This window comes from Gossypium hirsutum, chromosome D02 (genome assembly GCF_007990345.1).
Source record: "Gossypium hirsutum isolate 1008001.06 chromosome D02, Gossypium_hirsutum_v2.1, whole genome shotgun sequence".
Lineage (NCBI taxonomy): Eukaryota > Viridiplantae > Streptophyta > Magnoliopsida > Malvales > Malvaceae > Gossypium > Gossypium hirsutum.
The window spans coordinates 23,825,679-23,840,257 of record NC_053438.1 but is presented as its reverse complement, the minus strand read 5'-3'; the positions used below and the strand labels follow the sequence as shown (position 1 = coordinate 23,840,257).

Here is a 14,579-nt window from a genome sequence, read left to right as displayed (position 1 = left end):
TTTTAGTTCCCCAAAAATTTAATTTCACAATTTAGCCCTATTTACTCAATTTCACTAAAAATTCCAATACAAAACATATTAATCTATCACATATCTTTCATTTTTCATCATCAACTATCACAAAGTCCAAGCATTCATCAATGGCACATTTCAAAATCATCAACAATTCACAAAATTAAAACATGGGTTTTGAAGAACACAAAGCAACGATCTCAAAAACGTAAAAATTATTAAAAACCAAACAAAGAACTAACCTCAATCAAGCTTTTATATGACCGAATATAGCTAGGCTTTCTTCCTTTTTCTTTTGTTTACTTTCGGCTAAGGAAGATGACAATAACCTTGAATTTTTCTTTGTTTTTAATTAACATATATTAGTTTGTTTTATTTATTTACCTTATTAACCCTTAATAAATAATTTATATTTCATATAACATAAGGATATAATTGTCCATAGCCACCCACTATCATTTCAAATGGTCTAATTGACATTTAAGACCCCATTTTTGAAAAGACAACAACAATTAGGTATTTTTAGATTTAACCCCTAAATTTTCATTTTACACAATTAAACCCTTTTTATCAAATTGAACATTCAAACGATTAAATTTCCACACGAATTTTTCACACCTATAACTTAACATATAATAGACTCTAAAAATCATATTAAAATATTTTTCTGATTCGAATTTGTGGTTCCGAAACCACTATTCTGATTAGGGTCAAAACCAGGTTGTTACATAAATGGTTTAAATGATGTGTTGACGGCTTGGACAGATGCAAATTGACCAAATGGCAAGGCATGTACCTATTATGCACTCTAAATTGCCTTATATGTAAATTTGGAATGTTGAGAAAATTAATTATGGATAAGTGTGCTAGCATAGGTGATTGCTTTGGATGTCAAAGCATGTTAATGTATAATCTTGTGTGTTTGAGCATGAAATCTTGAATTGGAATGAGTAATTGAGTGTCAAAGTGTCAAATATAATTACTATAATTTTTTGCAATACTGCAGGGTGTTGTCGTGATGAGCTCTTCATGTTGTTGTGAAAAGCATTCGTCGTTGCGATGTCATTTATCACATCATCGGGATGAAGGCACTTCTACAGGCGACGTCATGAGATGAAAAATCGCGTCATCTCGACATGGCTGGTAAGTGAACTGGGCATGTTTTGTAACCTTTACAAATAAGTCTTGATTTTTATACGATAAAATTAGAGGCCTTAAACAACACGAAATGTTTTGAAAATTTATATGACTTGGTTAAATACTTTGTATGAGAAGCAATTGTATGCGAAGTTTAGTAACTGCAATTTTTGGCTTTGAGAAGTTTGGTTTCTAGGGTATGTGATTTCAGCGAATGATATACGCGTTGATCCAAGCAAAATATCCTCCATTATAAATTGGAATCCACCAAGAAATGTTTCTGAAGAAGGTTATTATAGGAGGTTTTTCAAAAACTTCTCAATGATTTCTCTACGAATGACAAAGCTATTATAGAAGAAGGTTATGCTTAATTAGTTTGAAGAATGTCAGCGTTGTTTCGATCAGTGAAAGTTATGTTGACAGAAGTTCCGGTCTTAAGTCAACCATAATTTAGAAAAGATTTTATTGTGTATAATAATGCCTCATTAAATGGATTAGGTTATGTGTTAAGGTGATAGATTATGCTTCTCGATAGTTGAACCGTATGAGAAGAATTATCTAACACATGATTTAGAGTTGGTTGTAGTTGTCTTTACTTTAAAGATATGGCGACACTATTTTTATGGAGAGAAATGTCATGTATTTACAGATCATAAAAGTTTAAGATATCTGATGACTCAGAAGGAATTGAATCTGTGACAGTGAAGGTGGCTCGATTTGTTAAAAGATTACAATTTGATAATTGATTATCACCTTGGAAAAGCTAATGTTATCACTGATGCTTTAAGTCGTAAGTCTTTATTCCCTTTAAGAGCGATGAATGCTAAATTAAGATCGAGTTCAAATGGTTCTATCATTGTTGAGCTAAGAGTAAAGTCATTATTTCTTTAGAGAATTTGAGAGCTGCAAAAGAATTATCTGAAATTGATAACTAAGCGAAAACATGTTAGAAATGGTTTGATGTCAAATTAAAGTATTGGTGATTATGGGAGCTTATATTTCCTAAATTAAATATGTGTGTCGAATGATTCTCAAATTAAAAGAGATAGTTTATAGGAAGTTCATAGTAGTGTTTATTCAATTCATCCTAGTAGTAACAAGATGTAAAATTATTTGAAATAGAATTATTAGTGGTTAGGAATGAAGCTTGAAATCTTAGAGTTGTCTCGAAATGCTAATATGTCAGCTGGTTAAGGTTGAACATCAAGTTCCATCACGATTGTTACAACCAATAATGATTCCTGAGTGGAAATGGGAAAAAGTATCAATAGATTTTGTATCAATATTCCCTATGTCTTCTAAAAGAAAGATGCTATCTAGGTTATAGTTGATAGATTGACAAAGTCTACCCATTTCATTCCGATTAAAACAAATTATCCACTTGAGAAGTTAGCGAGATTTTATGTGGCTGAGATTGTTAGATTACATGGTGTACCGGTGTCTATTATTTCAAATCGTGATCTGTAGTTTACTTCCAAATATTGGGGTAAGTTACATGAAGCTTTAGGTACCAAATTGAATTTCAGTACAGCATTTCATCCGCGAACAAATGTTCATTCAAAGCGTGTAATTCAAATTTTAGAAAATATGTTACTGTGTTGTGCTATGGAATTTGAAGATAGTTGGGAGAAATCTCTACCCCTGATTGAGTTTGCTTATAATAGTAGTTATCAGTCAAGTATCAAAATGGCGCCATATTAAGCTCTGTATGGAAGGAAATGCATAACTCCGTTATATTGGTCTGAGTTAAGTGAAAGGAAGTTGGTAGGAACTGATTTAGTTTGTGAGGTAGAAAGAAATGTTAAGGTTATTAAGAACTGTCTGAAAGCTACTTCTAATCAACAGAAGTCGTACACGGATTTAAAAAGGAAGGACATTAAGTTTCAAATTGGCGAAAAAGTATTCTTGAGGGTATGACCATGGAAGAAAGTGTTACTTTTCAGCAAGAAAGGAAAGCTTAGTCTAAGATTCATTGGACCGTACGAGATTCTGGAAAAATTAGGGCTAGTAGCTTATAAAATAGCGTTGCCTCCAGAACTTGAGAGAATTCACAACGTGTTTCATGTATCAATGTTGCACCATTATCGATCTAATCCTTCTCATGTAATATATCCTAATGAGATTGAGTTATAGTCTGATTTATCTTATGGTGAAGAACCAATGAAAATTCTGGCTTGGGAAGTAAAATAACTCCGCAATAAATGTATCCCGTTAGTGAAAGTTTTATCAAATCATCACGGTATAGAAGAAGCTACATGAGAAACAGAAGAATTGATGAAATCCCAATACCCAAACCTTTTTACTAGTAAAAATTTTGAGGGAAAAATTTCCTTAGAGGGGAGAGAAGTAACATTCCAATTTACAACGATGTTAGAAACACTGGTTCAAGGACCACAATTTCGATGATAGAGTCAATAAATATTATTTATTTATATTTACCAGCCTGTTATAGTGTCTTGGATGTTTGAATTGGTGAATTCGATAAGCAGGCTAGGAATGAAAGTGTACGGGCTAAACCATAAGAATTAGTGAATATCTAGTCAAATAAGTTTAATAAAAATTGTTCAAGGTTCAAAGTGATAAATAACCACTCTTTCATGGTAGTACGATTACACCAACGTTTAATGGAAACACCTATTAATTTTCATTTAATGATGAAATTAAAAGGTTAAGTGTTATGGGTTGGAGTGGATGGAAAAAGAGTCACATTCTCATCTTTTTTCACCGAAAACATTGTTCTCTATAAAAGAAAGAAAAGATCTAGACTCTCTTGATTAATCGGTTTTGTATGTAAATGATTCCAAAGCCTGTTCTTCATGAGTTTCATGTTTTTGAGATCCTTTTATCTTGAATTAGCTAATATGCATGTCTAGTCTCAAAATTGTTAAAGTCTGAAGTGTTGTCATTGATAAACTGAATGTATTAACATATAGATCAAGAACCAAATCAACCGGTAGATAGCAAAGGAAAAAGAAAGATCATGGATTGATCATTGATGTTCAAATTCTGCTATTGTACCAGGTAAGTTCATATGGTGTTGTTATGTTTATTTATGAAATGTGTGCATGTGAATGTATATGGCAAAATGTTAGTAAACTTGTTTTGATAAGGTGAGAAAGGAATTAATCAGTAAAAAAGAAATTTATGTTATGTATATGGAGCCCGAATGAACAAAGGATACAAGTAGCTTGCCAATAGGTGTATTTGCGCACTGTACGGGACGAAAGGTGATGGAAGAAGATGGAGGAAGTGTACTAAAGTTTTCTAGAATCTTGCATTTTTTTGTGGATTTCTAATTTAATCTTTTAGGAGATCTAGCGTGTTATCCGTTGTAAAGCTTTTATAAGTAAGTTGGCATGTTTTTGGGGGAGAATAATTAGCCTACGGCCTTTGCACTATGTGTACCTGGTGTGTTATCAATTGGAAAGCTCTTATGAGCAAGCTGACGTGTTATCGGAGAGAATAATTAGCCTACGAGCTTTACGCTATGTGCATCTAACGTGTTATCGGTTGGTATAGCTCTTATGAGCAATCTGGCATGTTATTGGATGGTTACCTGTGTGTTCGTTTCTATTCATGCTAAGTTATCGGGCTGAATATTTCTTAAATACAAGTGTTGACTAAATTATTTATATGAATTGAAATAAGGTATAATTGAGTGATGAAGTGTTTGAGATGCGTTATATGTTTGAATGCGATGTACTCACCTTGTACATGTGAAATGTGTTGGTAAGATAAAGCATTTATTTAAGCTATATAAAAATATAAGAATGCTTTGTGAGGTGAGTTTAACGTTTTAAACTTATGAACTTACTATGCATATTTAATGCTTACTCCATTTAATTTTTCCCCTCCTTTGTAGATAATTTGGCGGAACTCGGTAGGCGGATTGTTCCACAACTCACATTATCCAAATTTTGTTTCAATAGAATTATTTTAACTCTACGCCAGGTCAAGTGGCATGTATTTAAGGTTTATTTTGTAAAATTGATTGTGGAACAAAGGTTAATGTATTGAACCCTATATAAATATGTATTTACTCTTTCGTGATGCTTGACCAATGTTGGCGTGGACAATTAGTACGCTTAAAATGGAAATAATTACGTGTGTTAAATATGTTAACTCACTTTGGATAATTGGCGGACTTATAAAAGCGGACTATTTGGGCGGATAATAATAAAGTAATAAGAATGTGCGGCAGATAGTCATTTGGCATATGGGCTTGAGTAGTCATTTTTCTGACAGATCACCTTGAAAATAGTAATGTTGTTTAAACCTTGATTAGTCTCATAAATGTTTATACCTCTAATATATGTGTATAATTAGGATAAGAATTCTGATGACTTTAAAATAGATTTCTTTGATGGCCTTGCATATGAATGTCTGTTTTTCTGTAGCACTCTATAACTTGGGTCCGACGTTCGGGCCGGGCGAGGGGTGTTACAGAAAGCATAAAAATTCCAAGTTGGTAGACATTAATTGGCATTAGTTTTGGAATGTTTTTGTCAGCAAACTTCCTATGTTTTTCTCGTGCTTATATTTGACTTTTTAGGTATTTCTTGGAGATTTTTATTGATTGTATTGTGAGGGATTTAGGAGAGCGATTTGTAACAATCTAAGTCATTTTTGGGGCTGTAAATATCCATTGTTCTAAGGGTATTTTGGGTTTTAGCCAATAAGTGATTCAATTAGATTGTTGAACAAAATCATTCTCTGAGCAAGACTCGGCAAAGTAGAATTGTTGATCCGATATGCGTTAACAAATATTGGATGTTATTTCTCTCATTACTGTACATCTTGTTTTACCTTCCTAAAAATATGTTTTGTTCTATTCCCTATCCAAACAACAGTTAGAACAAAACTTTCTTTGTAATTGTAAAATCAAATTATCTATTAAAACAATAATTGAAATGTAGTTGAAAACTTTTTCAAATACTATATTAATTGTTTGTTATAACACCTTAGCAATTTAGGTAAATAATTTAATAATAAATTAAAAAATAACGGCATTATCTGTTTAAAGATCACTTATTTAACAAAGCTTAATGACAAATTTGGCCACTAACGTTTGCATGTTTTGTCAAAATGGCCCTAATTGTATTTTTTAGCCTTTTTTGACCATCAACCTTTGTTTTTTTTTTTTACGTAATTATCTAAATAAAGTTAACTTGGTAGAAAAAATTCTCAATAAACAAACCTATGAAATATTGAAACCTTTTGAAAGAAAAAAAATTTGAAACTTTGAATTTATTCATTAAACTTGCTAGAAAAAGCATATTGGAAAAAAGAATAAAGGTTGAGGGCAAAAAAAAACTCAAAAATACAATTAGGGTCATTTTGACAAAACATGTAAACGTTAGTAGCCAAATTTAACATTAAGCCTTAAAAGAAAGATTTTAACATTTTCAGTGTTTTACTATTCCATTCATGTATATGATTTTTCAATTATTTCTTATATATTTTTTAAATTAAATGAAATAGTTTATATGTCATTCAATTCAATTTTAATAATAGTTTATTCATTTTTAATTATTTTACTATTCAATTCATATACCTTTATAATTCACTTTTAATTATTTCCTATAATTCATTTAAATTTCGTATGCCATTCAATTCATTTTTTTTAACATTCGAAGGTACCATCAGTTATAATTGGTAATTTTAATAATAATTCTTAAATATTTATAATTTCAATTATTTGAAATATTTTTAAATTTTTTTAAACAAATGTGTACAAAACCAAAATTTGTTTATTTTGCTTTTTAAACAAAAATAATCATGCCAATTTGACACTTTTAAAATTAAAATCATTTTTATAACTAATCCCATTATATTAAAATAAAATAAAATTGCACTTCATCATCTTCTAATATCATTTTACGTGTTCATTCTATAGTAAATATGGATAATCTGATTCATTCTTTTTGGTAATTTTATTGTTTTGATTGAATAGATTAGACTATTGATCTATCAGTTCAATTTGATTCTAACAATAATATATTATTTAAATTTATCAATATTTATTATATAAATATAATTAATTAAATAAATTAAAGTTAAAAGTTTCTAACGATAATAAAATCCCACAAGGGTATATACTCAAATTCATGACTCTTTCGAACATCTTTATATAATAAATTATATTTATGTACATGGAAAATGTTAATTAAATTTTTTATTTTTTTCATATTTTTAATTCAATTAATTTATATTTTAATCTATACTAGGAAGGCAACACCTGTCACTTTTTTCTTTTGAATTTTCTTTTACTTTTTTAATATTTAATCACTCTACTTTTTTTAGATTATATAAAGATATTGAATTTTAATTTTGACCTATATTTTTCTCAAATTTGAAATGTAATCTCTATATTTTAATTTTTTATTGATATTTCAATTTTTATAATGTCATTAGTTAGCTCACATATTTTATTCTAATTAAAATGCTAATGTGAATTTATAAAAATTGTTAACACCCTTAAAATTTTCTATTAGTTTCAAGTTCATTACAATGTGATTTCTTTATCACATGGATAATTGAGTATTTTTTTTTATTTTAAAGTATCATACTAACAAATTTAATAGTAAAATCATAACGATGTTGACAAATTAACCTAAATTTTTAATTTTAAAAAATAAAAAATTAAATTTCTAAAAATAAATACAAAAACTTTAACCATATTGTACCTTTAATTTTTAGTTTATAATAAATAACCAAAACGCAAGCGGTGTCTATTGTGTATAAAATTAATGCTACTCCTTTTAACGGGTACATGCTAACTGGCAGCGAGCGGGAAACACTTATGACAGATATCTGTCTCATATGCATCTCAGTTGCACAATCTTTTCCATGCTGAAAACATATAAAATTTCTTTCAAAAAAGAAAAGAAAATATATAAAATTAAAATGCCAAGTGTAGAAATCAGAGTATTATCTATTAAATAGAACATAAATCAGAGTTTTTATATACAACCTATGACACTACTTTAGGAAACTCTAAGTTAGGAAAGATACTAAATAGGAGATATGATCCTTAAATAAGGGATTTTAATAAAAAGAATATCTACAAAATATTCCTAAAATATTTACAGAATATTCCTACACTCCCCCTCAAGCTGGAGAATATACATTGTATAATCTCAGCTTGAATAGGAATTTATTGAACACAGGTTTTGGCAAAGCCTTGGTAAGAATGTCTGCAATCTGTCCTTCTGAAGGAATGTAAGAAAGAGTGGCTGTCTTTTTGTTGACTTGATCAGCAATAAAATGCTTATCAATTTCAACATGCTTTGTTCGGTCATGTTGAACTGGGTTCTTGGCAATCTGAATGGCAGATTGATTATCACACAAAACTTCAAAGTGATCCTCCTGATTTGTGCCAAGTTCTTTTAGTAATTTAAGTAGCCAAATTCCTTCGCATATCCCCAAAGCTAGTGCTCTAAATTCAGCTTCAGCACTACTTCTTGAAACAACAGATTGTTTCTTACTTCTCCAAGTTGTAAGGTTACCCCAAACAAAAGTGCAGTACCCACTAGTGGATCTTCTTTCAGTGAGATCTCCAGCCCAACTAGAGTCTGTAAAAATCTTAACAGTTCTGTCTTGTGTCTTCTTAAACATTAAGCCGTGTCCTGGAGTTTTCTTCAAGTACTTGAGAATTCTATTTGCTGCTGCCATATGCTCTTCAGTAGGATTAGTCATGTGTTGACTTATCACATTTACGGGAAAAGCTATATCTGGCCTTGTCAAGGATAAGTAGATTAGTTTCCCAACTAACCTTTGAAATTTCTCTCTGTCTACTAAGGACTCATCTTCTTTATTGAATCTCAAGTTTGCCTCCATTGGTGTATCAGCCGGCTTACAGCCAAGAAAACCAGTTTCTTTGAGTAAATCAAGTACATACTTTCTCTGGTTGATCACAAGTCCTTCTTTTGATCTTGCCACCTCCATTCCTAGGAAATACCTTAGCTTTCCCAAGTCCTTGGTTTCGAATTCCCTGTTTAACAACTTCTTCAAATTGCTAATCTCTTCCTCATCATCTCCAGTAAGAATGATGTCATCCACATACACAATTAGGATAGCTTTCTTATTTGTAGAAGTTACCTTGATGAAAAGCGTATGATCGGCAAGGGACTGCTTGTAGCCATTTTGAAGAATGACTTTAGTGAACCTCTCGAACCAAGCTCTGGGTGATTGTTTTAACCCGTATAGAGACTTGTTGAGCTTGCAAACCTTGTTGCTACCTTCAATAGACTTTAAGCCAGGTGGCAATTGCATATAGACTTCTTCCTCAAGCTTGCCATTAAGAAATGCGTTTTTTACATCAAGTTGGTGTAATTTCCAATCGCAATTTACAGCCAAACTTAGGAGTACTCGAATAGTGTTAAGCTTTGCCACAGGTGCAAAAGTTTCTGTGAAGTCTATCCCATATGTTTGCGTGAAACCTCTGGCCACTAGTCTAGCTTTGTATCGTTGGATACTGCCATTGGAGTTATACTTTACAGAAAAGATCCATTTACAGCCGACAGCCTTTTTTCCTTGAGGAAGGTCTATAATGGTCCAAGTAGCATTTTTCTCTAGTGCACAAATTTCCTCTTCAACAGCCCTTCTCCATTTTGGATCCTTTAGAGCTTCAGCTATGCTTGTGGGAACCTGTTCTTTATCCAAAGTTGCTGTAAATGCTTGAAAAGACGGCATCAATGAATTATAACCAGTAAATTTTTCAATAGGATGCTTGGTGCACTGTCTAACCCCTTTTCTAATAGCAATAGGAAAGTCATCTAGAGTAGTGGACTTACTGATTTCTTCTTCCATTTCGGCAGCTGGACCCAAATCCAATTCTCGGCAAGAATCAGATTGCAAAACAGTCTCAGGGATATGTCTTCTTTTTCTTGTGTAGACACGAAGCTGTTTGGGTGATGGTGTTTTTTGAAGACTGTCAATTGGAGTAGGTGTATTTTCAGGAAGAGTGTTTAAAGTGGGTGTAGGTGAATTAGTCATAGGTACTACAGGAGAATCAATGGGAGCATTCACAGGTGACAGATCTGCAGGTAATGGCGAACAAGATGGGAATTCTGAAGGTTGAGAATGAAGATTAGAAGGAGATACCTGTTGTGGCTGAAAATCACTCCATGTTTCCCCCTGAATTTCAGCCTGAGTGAAATAGGAATCCTGCTCATAAAATGTTATATCCATAGTGGTGAAAAATCGTTTAGAAGGAGGATGATAGCATTTATAACCCTTCTTAAGTGAAGAATACCCAACCAATACACATTTTAAAGACTTAGGATCTAACTTGGACTTATTAGGAGCAATATTTTGGATAAAAACAGTGCAGCCAAAAATTTTAAGTGGCAGAATGGAGGAGATAGGCTTAAAATGAGGAAAGTGCTACAAAAATATAGATTGAGGCGTTTGAAATTTTAAAACCTTACTAGGCATCCGATTGATTAAATATGTGGCAGTTAATAAGGCTTCCCCCCACAAATATTTAGGAACATTAGTGGTAAATAGAAGAGAACGAGTAACTTCAAGAAGGTGCCTATTTTTTCTTTCGGCAACGCCGTTTTGCTGTGGGGTTCCAACACAAGAACTAATCTGAACTATGCCCTTTTCCTTAAAAAAACACCTAAAGACCTAGCAAAAAATTCACTGCCATTATCAGATTTAAAGAGCTGGATTTTAGACCCAAATTGAGTGAGAACCATGTTATAAAATTGCACAAAAACACTAGCAGTTTCAGATTTATCTTTCAGCAAATAAGTCCAAGTTATCCTACTGTGATCATCAATAAAAGTGATAAACCACTTACAATTATCAGCATTCTTCACCCGAGAAGGGCCCCAAATATCACTATGGATCAAAGCAAAAGGGTAAGAAGGCTTGTATGTAGAAGGAAAATAAGATGATTTAGTATGTTTGGCAAGAGAGCAAACTTTGCAAGAAAAAGAATTAGGCCTTTTATTAATGAATAGAGCAGGAAACAATTTTGCAAGGTATTGGAAACTAGGATGGCCTAAACGAAAGTGCCATAACATAACAGTATCAACTTTTCCTAAAGCGGTAAATGACTTGGAGATCTCGATTTTAGGAGAGGTAGGGAGGATGTAGGGACCATTATGCAAGCTGGCCTTACCAATCATCTTCTTCGAGTTCAGTGCCTGCAAAGTACAATCACGATCATTAAAAATTACAGAGCAGTGCAAGTCTGTGGACAATTTACTAACAGAGATGAGATTGCACGCCAGATTTGGTACAAAGAGAACATTTTTAAGTGCAATCTGTTCATTGAGAATAACAGTGCCATGTCCCTCTATTTTGCACAAGGTACCATCAGCCGTTTTGACAGCTTTACCAAAGGTATGGAAAAAATTGTGAAACAATGCCTTGTTACCAGTCATATGATCCGTAGCACCAGAATCGAGGATCCAATTAGGATTCAACTGGGAGGAGAAAAATGCAGTAGAAGAAAGGTTACCTTCTGGATCTTTTATGACCAGATTACCTTCACAAGACCCTTGACTAGACGAATCTGATGGAGCATCGGAACCAGAAAAATTTTCTGGATTTGAAGTAATCTCCGAAGTAGGAGAAGGAGTTTCGGACATGGTCTAGGTTGAAAAAGAAATCGTAACCTAAGCTGATACCATGTAGAAATCAGAGTATTATGTATTAAATAGAACATAAATCAGAGTTTTTATATACAACCTATGACACTACTTTAGGAAACTCTAAGTTAGGAAAGATACTAAATAGGAGATATGATCCCTTAAAATAAGGGATTTTAATAAAAAGAATATCTACAAAATATTCCTAAAATATTTACAGAATATTCCTACACCAAGTTACTTACGTGCATGCCTGGGTTCTATTAACAAATAATACTATTAGCTCTATATCTCCTTAACCTTTGAGAAACATTTTCTTTATTTAATTTTCGCCTAGCTTGGTAGATTGAGAAATTTCACAACTCGGCCTTTAGCCTATAAAAATGCGCTTTGCATGCGAGACAAGGAAAAGCAACATATACCAATAAATAATAGAACTGATAGTTGAATATAATAAATTAATTGCAGTCGATGTACACATAAATTTTTTAATCAATTTCCTGTACAGCTAACGATAATTGGGAATAAATATATTTATACAACTTAAATATTTTTAATCTAAATTTAACACCTACAAATAATTGTATATTTTAATTAAGATTATCTTTCAACAAAAATTTAAATTCTAAAATTAATATAATTGGAAAAACTTTATCTGAATACCACTTCAGACCAAATAGAACTACACTCAAATCATAAAATAGATAAAACAGCTATACTTTTATCAAATTCAGATTAAAATTTTTTATCAAAATATTTAAGAATATTTTAATAAAAACGTTACTGAATTTTTTTAGTGGAGCTAACTCTTTTAGTTATAAGAAAAATACAAATCGTTTTTCCAGGGGACCACATTATTTTATCCTTTTAGTAACACTTGGGATATTTTCAGTTAGTTAATGGCGGTGCTGCATCGGCTTGTCGCGTAGGCAACCTGGCGACAGCAACTAAGCAGCAATTAACCCGAAACACTTCACTTTCAATTAAAAACGCATGCGTTTTTGTAGGTTCGTGCGATTTTTACAGCTAGCTATTTTAATATATGATTCGTACTCAAACAACTGTCTACAACCAAGCTAAAGGGAGAGCAGCTTCCTTGGCTTCTTCCTCTACCCTTTTTCTTCACTATATAAATGACCGGCTCTACCATTCCTCTCCATCACACCAAATCCTCTGCTCTGCCAAAAAAAAAAATTTAAGTCAAAAGTCAAAAATGAGTTCTTCAGGTTTGAAATTTACCTTTCTTATGCCTCTTATGGTTGCCTGTCTCATGGCAGCATCAGCAAGTATCTTCCACAATGATTTTGACATCACATGGGGAGATGGCCGTGGTAAAATCGTCAACAATAGAGAGGTTCTCACTCTCTCCCTCGATAAAGCTTCTGGTTCTGGTTTCCAATCCAAGAATGAGTATCTTTTCGGCAAGATTGATATGCAACTCAAGCTTGTCCCTGGAAACTCTGCTGGCACAGTCACTGCCTATTATGTAAGTTAATATTCCACTTTTTTTTTTTATCAAGTCATAATAGACGGTGATGGCTTTAAAGTATGGTGGTATATATATTTATCTATATTTTGGATTTGCTGCTATCTTCAAAAGGATCAACATGGGATGAAATTGATTTCGAGTTCCTCGGGAATTTAAGTGGCGACCCTTACATTCTTCACACAAACGTGTTCAGTCAAGGCAAGGGTAACAGAGAACAACAGTTTTATCTCTGGTTTGACCCAACTGCAGATTTCCATACTTATTCAATCCTTTGGAACCCCCAACGTATAATGTGAGTATTCATTAAACAAACCACCCATTAGATTTTAGTTTATTTTTTCTGTTTTCAAATTGATTGATTGATTAAGTTTTTGATGTTGTTATTTTCCAGCTTCTCTGTTGACGGTACACCCATTAGAGAGTTCAAAAACATGGAATCACTTGGTGTCCCATTTCCTAAGAACCAGCCGATGAGAATTTACTCTAGCTTGTGGAATGCCGATGATTGGGCCACAAGGGGTGGTTTGGTTAAGACCGATTGGACCCAAGCTCCTTTCACTGCTTCTTACAGGAACTTCAATGCCGATGCTTGTGTGTGGTCCAATGGAGCTTCTTCATGCAAATCGAATACTTCACCGTCTTCTGCATCGACAAACAGAACATGGTTCTCTCAAGAAATGGATTCAGCGATGCAACAAAGATTGCAGTGGGTACAAAAGAACTACATGATATACAATTACTGCAATGATGCTAAGAGATTTCCTCAAGGTCTACCTCCAGAGTGCAATATGTCTTAAAAGACTTGAAGATCCGATTACAGAAAATTATTTTAGAGATTGATATTCAATATTCTTTTATTATTTATTTTCTTTATTCAAACCACCTCATCATTCTTTTGATCTTATGAAAATTTTCACCACTTTATATGTGATATTTTGTTACGAAAAGGAATAATATAATTTTTTATTTTTGAACTTAGCAATTAAGTTTATTTTAATATTTATATATATTTTTACTTTAATATTAAACTTGACAACTAAATCTTTATTGGTATTTAAATTTAGATTCTATCTATTTTTAATGATATGATTAGTGTTCTTTGAATAGGGTAATATTGGTCAATCAAACCGATTGAATTAAGAACCGATTAGTATATTTATTTGTATAAAGGGTTCAAACAGTTGAATCGAAAATTATTTGAAATTAATAAAAATCGAAAACTTAGAGAAAAATTAGTAGTTGAGCATATTGAACTGGTTTAATATTTTCCTAAAAAATAATAAATTTTTAATTATTTATTTAATTATTATTGGTTTGATAATTGAACCGATTAAACC

The 14,579-nt window shown here is 32.2% G+C and overlaps 1 protein-coding gene across 1 annotated transcript; it reads left to right on the top strand.

Annotated features, from left to right (window-relative positions):
• The first annotated feature begins 12,906 nt into the window (after positions 1-12,906).
• LOC107910690 (xyloglucan endotransglucosylase/hydrolase protein 22) lies at positions 12,907-14,220 on the top strand. The gene is made up of 3 exons (XM_041088682.1): positions 12,907-13,239; positions 13,341-13,534; positions 13,634-14,220. Exons 1-3 carry the CDS (start codon positions 12,967-12,969, stop codon positions 14,037-14,039), a joined length of 873 nt encoding a protein of 290 aa, XP_040944616.1. The 5' UTR covers positions 12,907-12,966; the 3' UTR covers positions 14,040-14,220.
• Positions 14,221-14,579: the final 359 nt, after the last annotated feature.

Coding starts and splice junctions, on each gene's coding strand:
- LOC107910690 (XM_041088682.1), top strand. CDS start 12,967: ATGAGTTCTTCAGGTTTGAAATTTACCTTTCTTATGCCTCTTATGGTT. Junction 13,240..13,340: donor GCACAGTCACTGCCTATTAT/GTAAGTTAATAT, acceptor TTGGATTTGCTG/CTATCTTCAAAAGGATCAAC. Junction 13,535..13,633: donor TGGAACCCCCAACGTATAAT/GTGAGTATTCAT, acceptor GTTATTTTCCAG/CTTCTCTGTTGACGGTACAC.